General features: G+C 45.6%; 2 protein-coding genes across 2 annotated transcripts in view; one reads left to right on the top strand and one right to left on the bottom strand.

Annotated features, from left to right (window-relative positions):
* Positions 1 to 16,939, top strand: part of LOC142889189 (tripartite motif-containing protein 16-like) — a 274,833-nt gene that overhangs the window by 235,013 nt on the left and 22,881 nt on the right. The gene's annotated exons all lie outside the window — the stretch shown is intronic.
* LOC142889184 (E3 ubiquitin-protein ligase TRIM35-like) lies at positions 4,853 to 6,486 on the bottom strand. The gene is made up of 2 exons (XM_076027831.1): positions 4,983 to 6,486; positions 4,853 to 4,884 (listed from the first exon to the last, which is right to left on the bottom strand). Exon 1 carries the CDS (start codon positions 6,365 to 6,367, stop codon positions 5,078 to 5,080), a length of 1,290 nt encoding a protein of 429 aa, XP_075883946.1. The 5' UTR covers positions 6,368 to 6,486; the 3' UTR covers positions 4,853 to 4,884; positions 4,983 to 5,077.

Genomic DNA, 16,939 nt, shown 5'->3' on the forward strand with positions numbered 1-16,939 from the left:
ATCACTGGAGTTGAAGTTCCAGTCAATCCTGAACTGTGCCTGTTGGGAAACTTGGCAAATATTTGTGGCTCACTAGACAAAACGCAGCTCAAATTTATGGGAATGTCTCTAAGTGTAGCAAAGAAATGTATCATGATGTCTTGGAAATCTGACTCCCCCCTTTTCATTGATAGATGGTTGCTTGAAATGAATAGTTGCATACCCCTGGAAAAAATCACATACTGCCTCAGAAATCAGTACAACACTTTTTTGAAAATATGGCAACCGTATCTGCACTATAATCATTTATCTGTTATACCAAGTGTCTAAATCGGTAATAATGTCATACACTGACCTGTTTGTATTTTATTTTATTTTATTTTATTTTATTTTATTTTATTTCATTTATTTATTTATTTATTTATTTATTTTTATTTTATTTTTTTTTTTGGGGGGGGGGGGTGGAGTGACAGGTTTCTTGATTAGTTTGTGCCTATATACTGCTGGTATATTGACTTTTTTGTTTCTTTGTGTGATAAATGTAAAAACTGAAAATAAAATATTCCAAAAAAAAGAGAAGACATCTTCTCCTGAATCTCCTCCATCTCTCTGATCACAGTCTTCCTCTTCTGCTCCTCTTCCTCCCTCAGACCTGCCAGTCTGGACTCCTCTTCCTCTCTCAGGAAGAGGCGGAGCTTGTCAAACTCTGCTCTGATCTGCTTGTCTGTGGACGACGCCTGCTTCTCCAAGTGTTGAATCACTTGTTTGAATTTTAACTCAACTTCTCCGTATTTCTTCTTCTTGTCCTTTAAAGCTGTGAAGTTGGACTTCAGCTGCTCCTTCAGTCCTGGGACTGCTTCTTCCACAGGAACCACCTTGTGACCCTGGTGGAGAGAAAACTCACACACAGGGCACAGAGCTTTCTGCTCATCCTCACAGAACATTATGGACTCTGCTTTGTGTTTACACAGCAGCTCCACCTTCACTGCTTCCACTGTCTCAGACGATCCAGACTGCTGGCTGTCAGCCAACGACTCAACCAGTTGCTTCAGGGCAAAGTCTGGATGCAGACTATCCTTTGAGGAGTTTCTTTTACATACGGGACAGTTTTTGCTTTCATTCTTCTCCCAGAAGGTCTGCAGACACTTGGAGCAGAAGCTGTGGTTGCAGGTCAGAGTCACTGGGTCTTTGAAAGTCTCTAAACAAACTGAACAGTTGAGTAGACTTTCTACACAAGCTAATTTCTCTGCCATTTGAGCAGATATTCCTCCCAGCCAGATGCATTGAAATATTTATTTCCAGTTGGGAAAGTCAGACTCACCGACTCAGTCTGTGTCCTGTGGAACTGCAGATAAAAAACCTCCAATTGTTTTGCTCAAAGCAGATACTCTGCAATGCCAGCTAATGGTGTCCCAGCTCCTTGTAACAAGACGTTGATGACCTTGTTGGTGCTTTATTAAGGTGACAGTCCTCTTGACTGTCTGAGGCTCCTTATATTCTGTGGAAAACAAGTAAACAAGCAATATTTTATACCCCCATCCATCCATAAATAAAATTTATTTGGTTTTCCTCCCTTTAGAAAGGTTCTCACATTTTCATAAGAATCTCCATACATCAATAAGGGTCCCAGTGCTCCCAGTTAGCTGCCATCTTGCACCAGCATATTTCTAAGGAAGCCTGGTGTGGACAATCCAGCTGCCTTTCCTATGTAAATATACATTTGTAGCCACACATCTGCAATATAAAAAGTCCACACTGTTTGACCTCCGCTGAATAATTAACTGCAGTCAAGGTCATTCAAAGTCATTGCACCTGGAATATTTGCTTTCTTTGGAATGACAGTCAGTGTGACCTTTAACCTTAAATGGCAGTAAGGCCAAAGTGTTGCATTGGGCCGATTGGGACACAACTGAGTGTAATGGGTGTGTCTCTTGTGATGTTGTAAACATGCCCGTTAACTTGTGTATCTTGCGTTGTGTTCATGGAGACATGGACTCAGATTGCAGTGTTTGCTGCCACTTTATTCCTGGCTTTCATTGAACGCAGCACAGAGTGTATGAAGAGACAAATGAACGCAGACTGTGATGCCAGAACGACGCTGAAGTTGGCGCCACATTCGCCGCGGTGCTACTCAAGTTTCGATTCCACCTTAAAAAATAGTTCCGCGATTTGACCACTAGATGGCAGTGCTTATTCCAACACTGTTCAATATAAAAAATAAATAAATCATTATGTCTATGTTGACGAGGATTTCTGACTAAATTATTATTATCATTGGAAAGCCTGGGAGCTCTGCTTTCACAATCAGTTGACATAGTCCACAATCCACCTGAAAAACTGAAAAATATAATATCAATGGCAAAGTTGTCAAATTTGGAGTCCCCCCAAAAGGTCAAAAATGATTTCCTATATTGTATGTCAACTGATTGTGATAGTAGAGCTCCCAGGCTGTACGATGATACCTCACATTTCAATTTCTACTGTATAATTTTGGAAAAAATCCACCTCAACATAGACATAATGATCCGCTGAATGTTATATGTTGAAAAGTGTTGGGATAGGCACAGCCATCTAGCGGTCAAATTGAGAATTTTTCTTTTAAGGTGGAATCGAAACCTAAGAAGCACCGCGGCGAATGTGGCGCCAACTTCAGCGTCATCAATTCAATAAAATATTCTTCAAAGTTATTTATAAAAGAGAACCAATACATATAACTATGAATCTCAATACCTGTATGAAGAGACAAATGAACGCAGACTGTGATGCGTACACATACACACACATGAGAAAAAGCTCCAGAAAGAAAAATGTACTAGCGATCAAATTAACGAGGCACGTCTGCAACATTCTCCACACGAAACACACCCCGGACATTTCACAGTCTTCATTTATCACGCCTACATATATATTTATAAACCCGTAACAGGTTCACTAAAACGAAGTAGAACCGGAAAGGAGAAATGGAAACCGACCTGCTCTCAGTGGGTGCAGCACAGACTGACAGCGTCCAAACTCTCTGACTGGAGCCCTGTTCCAAAAAAGAATTTCCCTTGGGATAAATAAAGTATTTCTGATTCTGATTCTGATTCTGATGAGCTTTATTGAACATCTTGAAAAGAGCAGAACCACACAACCACAGAGTTCCCAGTATTTATTGTAGCTTCTACGCCAGATACTTGACAGCTCGCTGTAATATACAGATAAAAACTACATCATATGCAGTAATACAGGATTGTGATGATATGTTTTCAGACAGTACTTGCAGCCGATCATTTGCAAACCTCTGAGGTTTTTAAAGAGCTTTATTTATTGTTTTCTCATCATTAAGATAATACATATAATACATAAGCAGAATATGCACTGATGGAAGAAACAAGAGAATAAATCCCCACCTGTGGATTTCACACAGTAACAGCTGAGCACATGCAGTATTTTAACATGGCAAGTCAAAGTACTCAAAGTACTACGACCCTTCTGTCATTAATATCCAGCTGTTTTTCCCTCTGATGACGTCATACCTCACACCAAATGTCATTTTACATATCAGCTGATTAAAAACACTGATACACAAACGATGCAAAGCGCTGCACTGCTTCACTCAATGGACGCGTGAAGGCCAGAACAACAGAGGGCGCCAGAGAGCAACAGTATTTGTCCGTGTAAAGTGAGAGTAGTGGAGCGTGTTTTCAGGAGCACAAGGAAGAAATGAAAGAAAGAAAGAAAGACAGAAGAGTGAAGGCAAAATAATTTGGTTTCCAGGAGAGGTAACTGTTTTTAAAAGTTTTTGAGCCCACACGAGCGTCTGAGGGGGATACTGTAGTTTCAGAGAATATTGCAGTATCATCCTGCCTTCTTAGTACTGAACCAAATGAATATGGTGGAAAATAGCAAGTGTCAAAAGAAGAGAAAGAATTGATGGGTGAGATTTCTGGGAGAGTTTTAGCTGTTAAAACCTGCTGTAAGATGATTGACAGGTGGTTTGTCTTTGCAAAATGTTCATGTCACTCTGATTTGTTGGTGTAAAGTACTTTAGGAGAGTATATTCTACTTCAGATATCATAGTTGTATGTATTTATTTCATTTCTAGTAAACCTTAAACCAGATTAAACAGCAGTTGTGAGTCCCAGAGTTGAAAGTGGAACACAGACAATGAAACAACCTTGAATAATAATCATGATATTGACGATGATAACGATGATGATGAATGTCGTTCAGATATGAATTTTTTTGTTTTGGTTTTATGTCCCTTTGAGGACCTTCCTCTGGGTGGGTGGAGGTCCTTGGTAGCCCAGCATGATGTTGAAGGAGCGTGCCAAGTTGTTGTGGCAGGAGCAGCTGTGTGCTTGGTCTATGAGGGGCAGCAGCAGCAGCAGCAACGCCAGCAGGAGGAGCCAGAGAGGCAGCGCCAGCGGACTACTTGATAGTTTTGTGTAAAATTGTGAACATTTTAACATTGAAAGGTGAAACTCTCACTAAATAACATGATTATATTTTAAGTTTTACATCAAACTATTCCCATAAAACCTTCCTCATCAACCTTCCATCACTACACCTCCCATGATGCCTTGCACCAACACTGCACAATGCACAATGGATGCTGTTTGTGTATTGAGAAAGAAAATCACAAAAGCAGAGCAAACATTGTTTTGAAGGTGAAATGTCGTTAGGTTTTTCCTGCAGTCATTTTAAATCAGCTGGTAATGACAGAACAACATCTACAGCAAACATCTGATGCAGCATCTTCATCATGAGTCGGTTGAATCAGGAGGTTCCTGTCACATTTCTCACAGCCAAAGAAGCACAAAGATGACATCTGATTGTTTTTGAAGTCAATGATGAATTTCAGTAAACCTCAATTAGCTGAAAGATAAATGTTTTGAAGTGAGTGAGTTTGGTTTTTCTTTTCTCTCAAATAAATGGTTTATAAAAGCAAAAAACAAACAAAAATCAATCATTGTCATTTCTACATGATTGATTGAAGACATTTTTCCATCGTCTATAACTGGTTTCAAATCATTTTCAAACACGTGATTTTCAATCAAAGACTCAAAACAGCCTGAACCTCTACTTGGCAAAGAGCCCCCCTGTTAGCAACGAGCTAACGCATCGCTAACAACTCGACCTCCTTCTCAAACATCACTGAAAAATCTCTCACACACATCCTGATGTCAGCAGTTTCCTGATCTCCAGCCTTTCCAACACTGAAAAATGGGAAGAGTTTCTCAGTGAAAGTGTCTCTATGAGTGCAGATGTGAGTCTGGTCCACAGCGTCGTAGAAGGAAACCTTCCCCTGGCCAAAGTCCAGCTGGACTCTGAGTCTCTCCACACTCTTCTCCACCGTGACAGTGTCACCAAGACCATCAGTGTATTTTCCATTTCTATATGATAAACACCAGAGTCCATATTCTGGTGAGGCAGATCTCTCACCCTTCCTGTCAGCTGACTCTTTAGCGAGACCTATAGTCCAGTCTGGATGATCTCCCACCTCCACCTCCCAGCTGTGTTGTCCTGAGCTGAAACCTTCAGAACCCACAAGACTGGTATATCTAGTGTGTCTCTCTGGATTATCAGGAAGCTGCTGAGATGTTTCTCCTCTATTTCTCACACTGGTGAGGTCATCAGACAGGTGGAGCCAGAGGTTTGCAGTGTTTGGGTCCAGGATGACTGGACTGAAGTTGACCTGGTCCTTCATCTTCTGCCACACTGTGAAGGACAGGTTGCCCAGGTGTTTGGCCACGTTGATCAGTGCTCCTGGGAGCAGCTGTGGCTCTGAATGGGAGCACTGGTCTCTGGCTCTGCTCTGAAGGCCTTTATAACTGTTGAGGAAGACCATGGTGTCCTTCTGCTGCAGCTCCTCCTCAACAGCAGTGATGGTGCTGGACAGAGAAGACATCTTCTCCTGAATCTTCTCCATCTCTCTGATCACAGTCTTCCTCTTCTGCTCCTCTTCCTCCCTCAGAGCCGCCAGTCTGGACTCCTCTTCCTCTCTCAGGAAGAGGCGGAGCTTGTCAAACTCTGCTCTGATCGGCTTCTCTGTTGACGACGCCTGCTTCTCCAAGTGTTGAATCACTTGTTTGAATTTTAACTCAACTTCTCCGTATTTCTTCTTCTTGTCCTTTAAAGCTGTGAAGTTGGACTTCAGCTGCTCCTTCAGTCCTGGGACTGCTTCTTCCACAGGAACCACCTTGTGACCCTGGTGGAGAGAAAACACACACACAGAGCACAGCGCTTTCTGCTCATCCTCACAGAACATTATGGACTCTGCTTTGTGTTTGCACAGCAGCTCCACCTTCACTGCTTCCACTGTCTCAGACGATCCAGACTGCTGGCTGTCAGCCAACGACTCAACCAGTTGCTTCAGGGCAAAGTTCACCGGTGGAAAATCCATTGAGGATTTTCTTCTACATACAGGACAGTTTTTGCTGTCATTCTTCTCCCAGAAGGTCTGCAGACACTTGGAGCAGAAGCTGTAGGTGCAGCTCAGAGTCACTGGGTCTTTGAAAGTCTCTAAACCAGGGGTCTCAAATTTGTGGCCCGCGGGCCAATTGCGGCCCGCAAGATGATATTTTGTGGCTCGCACCTTAATATGAAAGTTTAATATTAGTGCGGCCCGCGAGTTTTATAAGAATGGCACTTCACAGTGTTGTGTGCGGAGCTTAACAAACCTACCAATCACAGTGGGGTATATGGCTCTCAGGGCGGGGCATCGACAGGGCTGTATGTGTACTGTACTAGATTGTGTACCAGATACTGTATTCAAATTTAGAAATGTTTTTTTGTTGCTACACTGTGATGTGTTTTTAGCCCCACTAAGCCCACTACTATCAACTGGAGAGTGTGAGGTCAGGACATCCCAGAAGCCACTGGTGGAGCTGAATCCTCAGTGGAAGAAGCAGGACTTGGAGCAGCTGCTCAGTGAAGGCAGCAGCAACACAACCACTGCTTCTGCTCTCATCATCCACGGCTGGAACATCTCAGCATGAAGGTTTCACACATCAACAACACACTGATCTGCTCTCACTTCAGAGTTCTCCATCCAACTCAACCTGGTTTCTCATGTGAAGCACAAAGATGAATTTGTCAAAGTCTGACAGCGTTGTGAAGGTTGTGTAGTTGATATCACACCTTTATTTTAGGGTGAAAATATTGTTTTTTATGAGACTTTATTTCTGGTTTATGATCATAAATCAATCAATCAGATAAAACATGCTTCATCTGGAACAGACAAAGTGACTCACAACACAAACTGCCGCTTCCAGATAAATTGTTTTTCATTCATAAAATTAATATTGATCCCTTATAGCTACATTCAATTTATTGGGTTTTGTGAAAATGCAAAAGGCAAAAAAACCAAACCAAACCAGGAATGTTTTCCTGTATCTATGTGAATTTATTTCCATCACATCAGTCTGGACTCTGGCTCTTTGACGGACAGAAGTCAATGGTGTATCGTGTTTATATATTTGTGTATATAATTATAATGTCAGCTCTGTTTTCTGTTCAGTTTTTCTTCCCGTCTGCAATGTGTCCTGTTGGCCACTGAGTGGCGCTGTCGGCCCTGTGTGGATCTTCTTGGTGTTCCAGGTGCTGGAGAGTGATTGGCTGGTGCCACTATTGAAGGAGGACGACCACAGCACCTCCTTCTCTCTTTTTTCTTCTTCTCGCTCTCAACCGGAGGCCATGTATAGCAGCAACAGCAGAACTTGTGTTGGTTCTAGTCTCCGTGTTCAGTCTGTCTCTTCTTTGTTCTCATGGTAGTTTCCCGACTTCTTCTTTGAGATCGTCCACTAGCCTGGAGGGGAGGGAAGCCATTTCTGTTGAAACCTTCATCTCCAGTGTTTAGCCAAGGAGTTCAGTTTGGGTGTCATTGTTATTTTGTTCTTGTTCTTTCAATAGGGAGGGAAGGTCTTTAAAAGAGCCATTCTGTTCATTATTTTGGCCACGCCCTCCCCGATGCCTATGCAAAGATGGAGACTGGGAATAAAATCCATCTTGTGGACTAACTTCCTTGAGAGCTGGGAGAAGGGGGAGAGATTCTATGTTGTGTTCTAGCGCCCCCTAGGCTGGGGCAGAACACATGGACAAAAGGCCAATAAAACCACCAGGTGCCCAGTTCAGAAAGAGAAGAAGATTTTTTGATTTTGATTTAAAAAAATAAAATTTAATTGCCGCTCTTATTTACATAATAAATCATAAATCAAACTAAATAAATGAATAAAACTTTTAAATAAACACGTCACTAAAAAAAAGAATTCCCCCTTTGTCACCGCACACAACGCACCGTTAAAAGTCCACATTTCATTAAAAAAAAAAAAATCCAAGTCCCCTGCCCTCCTGTAAAACATGAAATCAACACGTAGTCTGGACTGGATCAATTTCTTGCATATGACAGAGGGATCGACCTCTGCCCCATCATTTATCTTCCTCTTACAGCTCAACCACACCCCCAGCTTAGCCTGGCTGAAAACAAAGTTTAAAACCTGGCCTTTCCTCTTGCTCTGGCGACTGTATTTTAATATATAACAATAAATTACACAGTTCTGCGTTGCGTTAATGAGGCACATAAAAGACGAAAAACACAGCCCTCAAGTCATCTCTGAGACCAACTATCCTGCACACCCGTTACACAGAGAAGGAAGATTCTGTACTACCAATTGTCAAAGAGGCTCCAGATGTCAATCTGGTTTTTGAGCCCATCCAGCAAGAGGAAGGCAGACCATCAAGAGAAGCTCCAGTCGATGAAACTGAGAAGTGGAGAGGCCTCGGCATTCCACCCAAGAAGAGGAAAAGGTCTTCCTACCTCTGTCCTTGTCCTGAGTGGTTCCATGTCGATCCATCTGTGACAACCAAGAAAATAAATGGGGGGTTGTTAAGGAATGGTGTAAAATATTTGCTTTGTAGATGTAAGGCTAGTTAACAGTCTGGTTCCAGGGGGTGATCAACTCAATGGGTCTGTCTATTAAAACAGTCAGATGGAGGCAGATGAGGTGATGATCCAATAGTTTATTGTAAAGGGTATTGTTTGTACTGGTTTTTCTGATGGAAGGAAATAAAATAAAGGGTAAATATTGAGCCAATCAACACAGGGCCTCTATTCTAAACAAACATTCTTGAAATAAGGAATAACGCTCTGAACATAAACAGGCCGCACATAATCAGTTTCTAAATACAGAAATATAACATAAACTCACATTTCACGGACTCAGTACAGACATCTAGGCTGTGGCTCCTGACATGCGGCCAGCCAGCTCCTTTGTTCTCAGGGAAAAGGGGTGTGACATTGTAGAGCTGGCTTCCTATATAACTTAAGCTCCGCCCTCCTTGGCCATGATGGATGCAGGTAGAGGAGGGGGAAGTATGAAGGTGCAATGAGGAGGTCGGGGATTTTCCACAGCCGCCCCTCAAATATGTCAGTGTACATATTTGACGTGAAGGAAAATCCTTAGGTCAGGGGAAGAGGTTCCAGGTCATCATCTTTGATTTCGGTGAGAACAACCAGCCGACTGACAGGACGCACATAGGTTTTTTCCTTTATCCGCACTTCAGCGACTCTGACTCTGCCATCTGAGCTTGAGAGGAGTTTTTGGATCTTCCCTATCGGCCATGACGCACGGGGCAGATTGGGATCCACAACCATAACAACAGTATCCAGGGGGAGATTTGGTTTGTCGATTGTCCATTTTGGTCGTGATTGAAGTGTCGGTAGGTAGTGTTTGACAAAGCTTGGCCAGAATTGGTCGGCCAGGACTTGACTGTGGTGCCATCTCCTCGTTCCTAAGAGTTCCGGACGGGCATATACGACTTGAGGTAGGGCGGCCTCCAGCCGCCCCATGAGGAGAAGGTTTGGAGTAACTGGGTCAGGATCGGAAGCGTCGGATGATAGGTATCCGAGGGGCCTGGAGTTAAGGATCTCTTCCACTTCTGTCAGGATAGTTCTGAGCACTTCCTCTGTGACAGTTTGATTTCCCAGGGTCACACGCAATGCAGCCTTAATAGCTCTCACCTCTCTTTCCCAAACTCCCCCGAAGTGGGGAGCACATGGGGGATTCCTCAAGAATCGGACTTTGGATCGCTCAAGTGCCTCCTGGAGGGCAGGGGTCAACTGGTCGAAGGCCTTTTGGAGCTCCCTCTCCCCTCCGACAAAGTTAGTGCCATGATCAGAAATTACCTCATATGGGGTTCCACGGCGAGCTACAAAGCGGCGAAAGGATAAAAGGAAGCTATCGGTGTCTAAGCTGGTGAGCAGATCTCCGTGGATGCAGCGTGTGGTGAGGCATTTGAAGAGTATTCCCCATCTCTTCTCCTGTCTGCGGCCAATTTTTATTAAAAAGGGGCCGAAACAATCCATGCCTGTGGACCAGAAAGGAGGTTTGAACAGCCGCAGGCGAGAGGGAGGTAGGTCAGCCATCCTCGGAACCAGGGGGTTTGCTTTCCACCTTTTGCAGCCTGTGCATGTGTATTGGTGTTTCCTGATTGCCTGTCTCCCGCGCAAAATCCAATAATTCCTCCTGAGACAGGCGAAGACTCTCTCCGCACCAGGATGATGTAGTTTGTGGTCGTATTCCTTAATAAGCAGTCGTGTGATGTGGGACTTTGGATCCAGGACTACAGGGTGAATACAGTTATAATCCAGGTCCTCACTCTTGCGCAGTCGACCACCCACTCGGATCAGATTCGAAGTGTGATTGAACTCTGGAGCTAAGTTGTTCAGCCGACTTTGAGTGGAGATGGCTGTACCCGTCTGTAGTGAGGCATATTCCTCTGGAAAACTCTCCTGCTGCCCATGCTGCAGAAGAAGGCTCTCCACTTGTGATCTCTCAGGAGGTTGGGAGCTTGCATCCAAGGATGAGATGTGTTGAGAGGTTGCAACCACTAAGTCTTCCCAGCTCTGGAAGTGGAGGATGTCAGAGGGAACGTTAGCTGGTATGACATGAGTGGTACCGCAGAACATAGATTTTCTCAACTCGTCTGCTGCATTAGTGGAAGGGGCAGATGGATTCACAGGCCACTGATTGGGAGACATATGTAAGAAAGGGGGGCCCTGATTCCATCGGTGTGGTACCGCGAGGTCGGCAAGGGTCTTTCCTCTGGTAATATCATCTGCTGGGTTATTCAATGAGTCAACATACCTCCAGTCTGAGGCATTAGTGTACTCCAGGATTTCTGTGAGCCGATGGGCAATGAAGATCTTGTATCGGCAGGACTCTGATTGCAGCCAGGTGAGAACCGTAGTGGAGTCGGTCCACATCACCAACCGGTGGAGAGGGAGAGTGAGTTCGGTTTGCAGCATCCTGGCTAGCTGGGCTCCGGTGAGAGCAGCGCACAGCTCCAGGCGGGGGATGGTGATCTGCTGTCTCGGTGCCACCCTTGAACGAGCCATGACGAAGGAGATGTGAACCTGGCCCATTGAGTTCATTACTCTGAGGTAGGCAACAGAACCATAAGCTGCTTCAGAGGCATCACAGAACACATGTAATTCTCTGGTTATTGCTGAGTCTTGTTCTTTGGTGGGTCCATAACACCTTGGGAGTTTAATTTCAGCCAGATGTGGAAGCTCCCTTTCCCATGACATCCAAGCTCTGACAAAGGTTTCAGGGAGGCACGGGTCATCCCACTCACGTTCCTTGGACCACAGTTGCTGAAGCAGGACTTTGGCACGGGTAGTGAAGGGGATGATGAGCCCGAGGGGATCATACTGGCTGGCTAATATCCTGTACACATTGCGGAGGGTGAGAGCCTGGTACTCAACTGGTCGGTGTTTGTACCCTAACATATCTGAGGAGCAGTGCCACACTAAGCCCAGTGTTCCTTCACAGGGGTCAGCCCAATCTTTACTAAGCCACAGTTCAGTGCTCTCCGAGCGGGCCTCTTTAGGCAGATGGTGGACAACTGAGGGGGAGTTGCTGATCCACTGCCGGATCTCAAAGCCACCAGAGGCAAGCAAGGCACGCAGCCAGTCCAACAGACTTCTGGCCTGTTCTTTGGTGGGGAAACTCTGCAGACAGTTGTCTACATAAAAGGAAGATAGGACTGATGTTAAGATGTCTTCCTGACCAACATGGTTGTCTTTCATATGTCGCTGCAGGGCATCGGTGGCGCAGCAAGGGCTGCATGTGGTACCAAAGGGCAGAACTTGCCACTCATAGACTTCCACTGGTTCTTCCCGTTGCATGTTTCGCCAGAGGAAACAAAGGAGTGGCCGGTCCTCAGCCAGCAATCTGACCTGGTGGAACATGGCTTTGATATCACCAGAAATGGCAATGGAATGCTGACGGAAGCGCAGCAAGACACCCATCAAGGAAGGGCCTAAAACTGGGCCAGGAAGAAGATATTCGTTCAGTACTTGCCCTTGGTAATGAAACGAACAGTTGAACACCAGACGATGCTTGCCATTGTGTTCCACAAGATGGTGAGGTATGTACCAGGCTGATTCCTGGGTTTGGCCCACGTCCCCAGGGCTAAGCTTCTTCACATATCCAGCTTCAAGCAACTTGTCAATCTCATGATTGTAGATGGCTGCCTTTTCAGAGTTCTTTAGCAGTTTCCGTTCAGTGCGCCTGAGAGCTGGTAGAACCGCTTCCTTTGGAGACTGCAGTTCCGGGGCATTCGTCTTGCAAAGCAGTGGGGTGGCGTAGTGTCCGACACTGTTAACCTCCACTCTTGTCGTCTTGCTGTCAAGGCAAGCCAGTGCCTTCTTGTCTTGTTTGGAACGTGTGCTGACTTTCTCACTTTGATAAGGAAAGACATCTATTTTCCACAGCCTTTCAACTGCACGATAAAGGTCTACATCTGGGGCTGTGCAGGAGAGAAACAAGGACTGAACCTCCGATTTGGGTTCTGGAGAAGGGTAACCTGAGGCGACAAGGTGGTCCTCAGGTAAAGTCGTTGGTCCTTGCAAGGCCCAACCAAGACGTGTATGGACAGCTGCTGGGCCTCCCCCTGGACCCAAACAAACTCGTTCCACAGGACAGACCAGATGAGGGTGATCAGAACCGATAAGAAGTAATGGCTCAACTTTCTGGAAAGCCTGGATTGGTAGGCCACGCAAGTGTTTGAACCTCTTAAGAACCTGGGCAGGATAAGTTTGTGAGGCAAGGGCTAGTCTCTCAGAAGTGAAGACATCCTTCACAACAAATTTCTTGTCTGCATCTGATGTTGAAGAGATGTTGAAGGTGACTCTGGAACCAGGTAGAGTCTCTGTCCCCTGACGGACAGTTTTCAGCATGAGAGACTCAGCTGCCCCATCAAGACCAAGAAAACGGGCTGCAGTTGCTAACAGCATAGTTCGCTCAGAACCATCATCCAATATTGCATAAGTTTCAAGGTTCTACCCCCTGTAACTTAGAAGAACCTTGACAACTTTCAAGAGGACTCGGGTACTGCAGCTAGAACGAATGAGGCAGGAGGTGCTTGAATCTCTTTGTGGCTGGTTCACTTCATGAAGGACTCCTAGGTGCTTTCCTTTGCATTTCGGGCAAAGCTTCTTGAGGTCACAGTTTGAGGCTCTGTGCTCACGTGCGCATCTCCAGCATCGTCCTTTCTGCTGGATCCACTTCCTGATTGTATCATCTGATAGTTGACGGAAATCTGGACAGACACTCAGGTGATGGTCAGGGACCCCACAGAAGGGGCATGTCTGACCACGACGTGTGGTAAACTCAACCGCAGGTTGCTGAGCATATTTCTGAGGGTAACTAGTTCCATGGAGTATGGTGGCCACTTGGTTGCTGGACTTTGAGTAACTGGGCTTTGCCGGTTTCCTTTCCTCTCTTTGTACTTTTTGATTTTCACGTGTTTGTGTAGCCATAGCCTGACACCCCGCTTCCTCCTCCAACCAGTTGGAGAAGTCGATCAGGTTATGAGGGTCGCCTGGTTTTAAAGCACGAGTAAATCTGGCATAATTAGCAAAATGCTCAGAGGGGAGTTTTCCCAGTAGCTGATGTACATGGGATGCACAAGCCAACTCTGCATCTCCCTCACCATATTCCAGGGACTGCAGCATGCCTACGAGAGCTCGGACCCGAATAGCAAAGTCGCTGAAGCTTCTAGAATCACCAGGACGAACAGAGGGAAGATTCTGGATGGCGGCGATTTCCCTCAGCACTAGTTGCTGTGGCTGGCCATACCTCTGCTGTAGGGCTGACATCGCTCTGGTGTAAGGAAATGGATGATGTGCATAGGCTAAAGCGAGGTGACAAGCAGTGTCCAACTTCAAGTGGTCCAGTAAGACATGATATTTAAAGTGCTCACTTTCATCATCGGACATAAGGTTTGTCAGAGCCATCTTAAGCAGGGCAAACTGTCTTGGGTCATCTCGAGTAAAGTATGGAAAGGAGGGGGCTGCAACATGAGAGACTCTGCTTGACCTTAGTGATGGCTGCGGTGGGTTTGGAAAAACCGACCGAGGTCGGTTGGGGTAATCTGAGCCCTGAACATTCAGAGAGGGGGCTGCGCAAGGATACAATTGATGATCAGCTGCAGTGGCCTGGAGTGGTAAGGGAGGTTGATGTGAAAAGGCTGGAGGCAGCTGATAATCATTCGAAGGAGCATGAGGCCGCTGGTAGGGAGGTTCAACAGGGTTGACAGCAATCGGGGGATGCATGCAAGCGACCTGCACATTGTGCGGATTAACAAATTCAAATGCTGATGCTGGGAGGTTCATTGAAGGGGGGGGGGCATTGCCAGCTGAGGAGGCTGGGAGGCAGGAGCCATTGCCAGCATAGTTTCTTTTCTCACAGGGTGATGCATGGCAGAAAATGCTATCGGCTCACCACCAGACACACCAGGAAGCACAGCAGGGTTGAGGGAAGCTTGAGATAAATTTGGAGCGGGTCTCAGGACATGAGAAGTTAAAGGAGCATTCCGCCGGGGAGGGCCGTACCTCTGCAGAGCTGGTGTGACAGCAGGGTGGAAGTCCTGCTGCCCAGGAAAAGGCTGTAGTGGTTGGCTTATTATTCTTGCAGTGGTGCGATGATGGTGAGAATGCTCATGGTTTGTAGTTGTTAAATCCAAAGGTGGCCCGTCATGACAGGATGTTGTAGAGGCTCTGGAACATAGCTGCTGTGTGTCAGGATGCTCACTTGAAGCTTCAAGGTAGGGTTGTTGTATCGAAGAACGCTCAGAGGACAGACTGGTCTGTGTGGCCTGGCTGGATTTGGGCCTTACAGGCCGTGGTGTAGGCAGTAAACAACCAGGAGATGGCGACAGAGAGCGAAGGCCACTGGGTGCAGGTCACGAGGGAGGATTATTAGGCTGATTTAATGGGATGTTATGCTCACATAACATGTCTTACAATTCTGCAATTCTGCAACCACAGCAGGAGGATTTGGACGTATACAAGGTGGTGGGGGCTCATCGGCTGAGTCAGGGTCCAGAGAAACTGATGAACAGGAGGAAGGAGAATATGACTGTCTCTCAACCTTCTCCCCCAGGGCCTTAACCGCTTTTCCCAAATCCAAAATGAGACCTTTAATCTGCTCAATTTCTGCTCTCATAACTGCCATATCCATGTTTCCAGCTTCTTCCCTTCTTTCTCTTTCATTAGCAGCACTGGAGAGTTTGAGAGGTAATCCAACTTGTTCATCCGTAGTCAAATTTCTCTCAGCTGAAGGTGTGTGTATCTGGCTGGCTTCATCAGAAGGCTGAGACGGTTGGGGAGTAGCTTGGGGGTGTGGAGGTGGAGGAATAGCAGCAATGGCTCCTGAAGGCAAGCTAGGGAATGAGGTCTGGTAATCTGACAGATATCCTGGTGGTTTCAGGGAACGTGCTGGCCGTCTATAGGGTTGGGCGCGTGCTCTATCCATTGAATTGATCCAATCCGGCTCGAAGGACCATGTAAAATATTTGCTTTGTAGATGTAAGGCTAGTTAACAGTCTGGTTCCAGGGGGTGATCAACTCAATGGGTCTGTCTATTAAAACAGTCAGATGGAGGCAGATGAGGTGATGATCCAATAGTTTTTTGTAAAGGGTATTGTTTGTACTGGTTTTTCTGATGGAAGGAAATAAAATAAAGGGTAAATATTGAGCCAATCAACACAGGGCCTCTATTCTAAACAAACATTCTTGAAATAAGGAATAATGCTCTGAACATAAACAGGCCGCACATAATCAGTTTCTAAATACAGAAATATAACATAAACTCACATTTCACGGACTCAGTACAGACATCTAGGCTGTGGCTCCTGACATGCGGCCAGCCAGCTCCTTTGTTCTCAGGGAAAAGGGGTGTGACATTGTAGAGCTGGCTTCCTATATAACTTAAGCTCCGCCCTCCTTGGCCATGACGGATGCAGGTAGAGGAGGGGGAAGTATGAAGGTGCAAGGAGGAGGTTGGGGATTTTCCACAAATGGAAATTATCAGCAGCCTGTTTGCCTCAACAACACAAGAATCTGTGTACTAAACAGATGTGTGTTTGATGCCTTCTGTCAGTGCTTGTGTCGTACTTACTCTGACAGTGTTAATTTCCAAAGCTTGGTTAATGGTGAGGAAACTGACAACCAACTACTTAATATGAATGATGGCAATAATATTGCCATCATTCAGAGGACAATGAGGAATATCGCAAGTGTTTACATCAGAAAACAATGTTCCTCAGAGCATTATCGACTTCACACACCAACAACAAGGGAAGTTCCACTTGTGTGTCCATCCATTGCTGTCCTACAGGAATCTGGAAAACAGCCATAGAACAAGGACTGAGCCTTCCAGAGTCTCCCTGCCTCAGGCAAAATCCTGCTCCATCTCAGGTCCAATCTGCTAACAGAGGCACAACTGTGAGAGAGGAACGATGTCCTGGGATAGTTACTCACCGCTATAGTGTTGGAGACATGATATTGGTTAGACACAGACCTTGAAAGGTGCCCCTCCAATTCCCCCCAAAACAATACTTGCCAGAGAGAATTTTTGTTGAATGAATTTCCCCTTAATTTGATTCTCCAAGGCAAGAAATTCATCCTAAG

The sequence above is a fragment of the Nelusetta ayraudi genome, unplaced genomic scaffold (genome assembly GCF_046127955.1).
Source record: "Nelusetta ayraudi isolate G7.1 ecotype Tasmania unplaced genomic scaffold, CSIRO-AGI_Nayr_v1 ptg000021l, whole genome shotgun sequence".
Classification (NCBI taxonomy): Eukaryota; Metazoa; Chordata; class Actinopteri; order Tetraodontiformes; family Monacanthidae; genus Nelusetta; species Nelusetta ayraudi.

Excerpts from the sequence above, each read along its gene's own strand:
- LOC142889184 (XM_076027831.1), bottom strand. The coding sequence starts at position 6,367 with ATGGATTTTCCACCGGTGAACTTTGCCCTGAAGCAACTGGTTGAGTCG.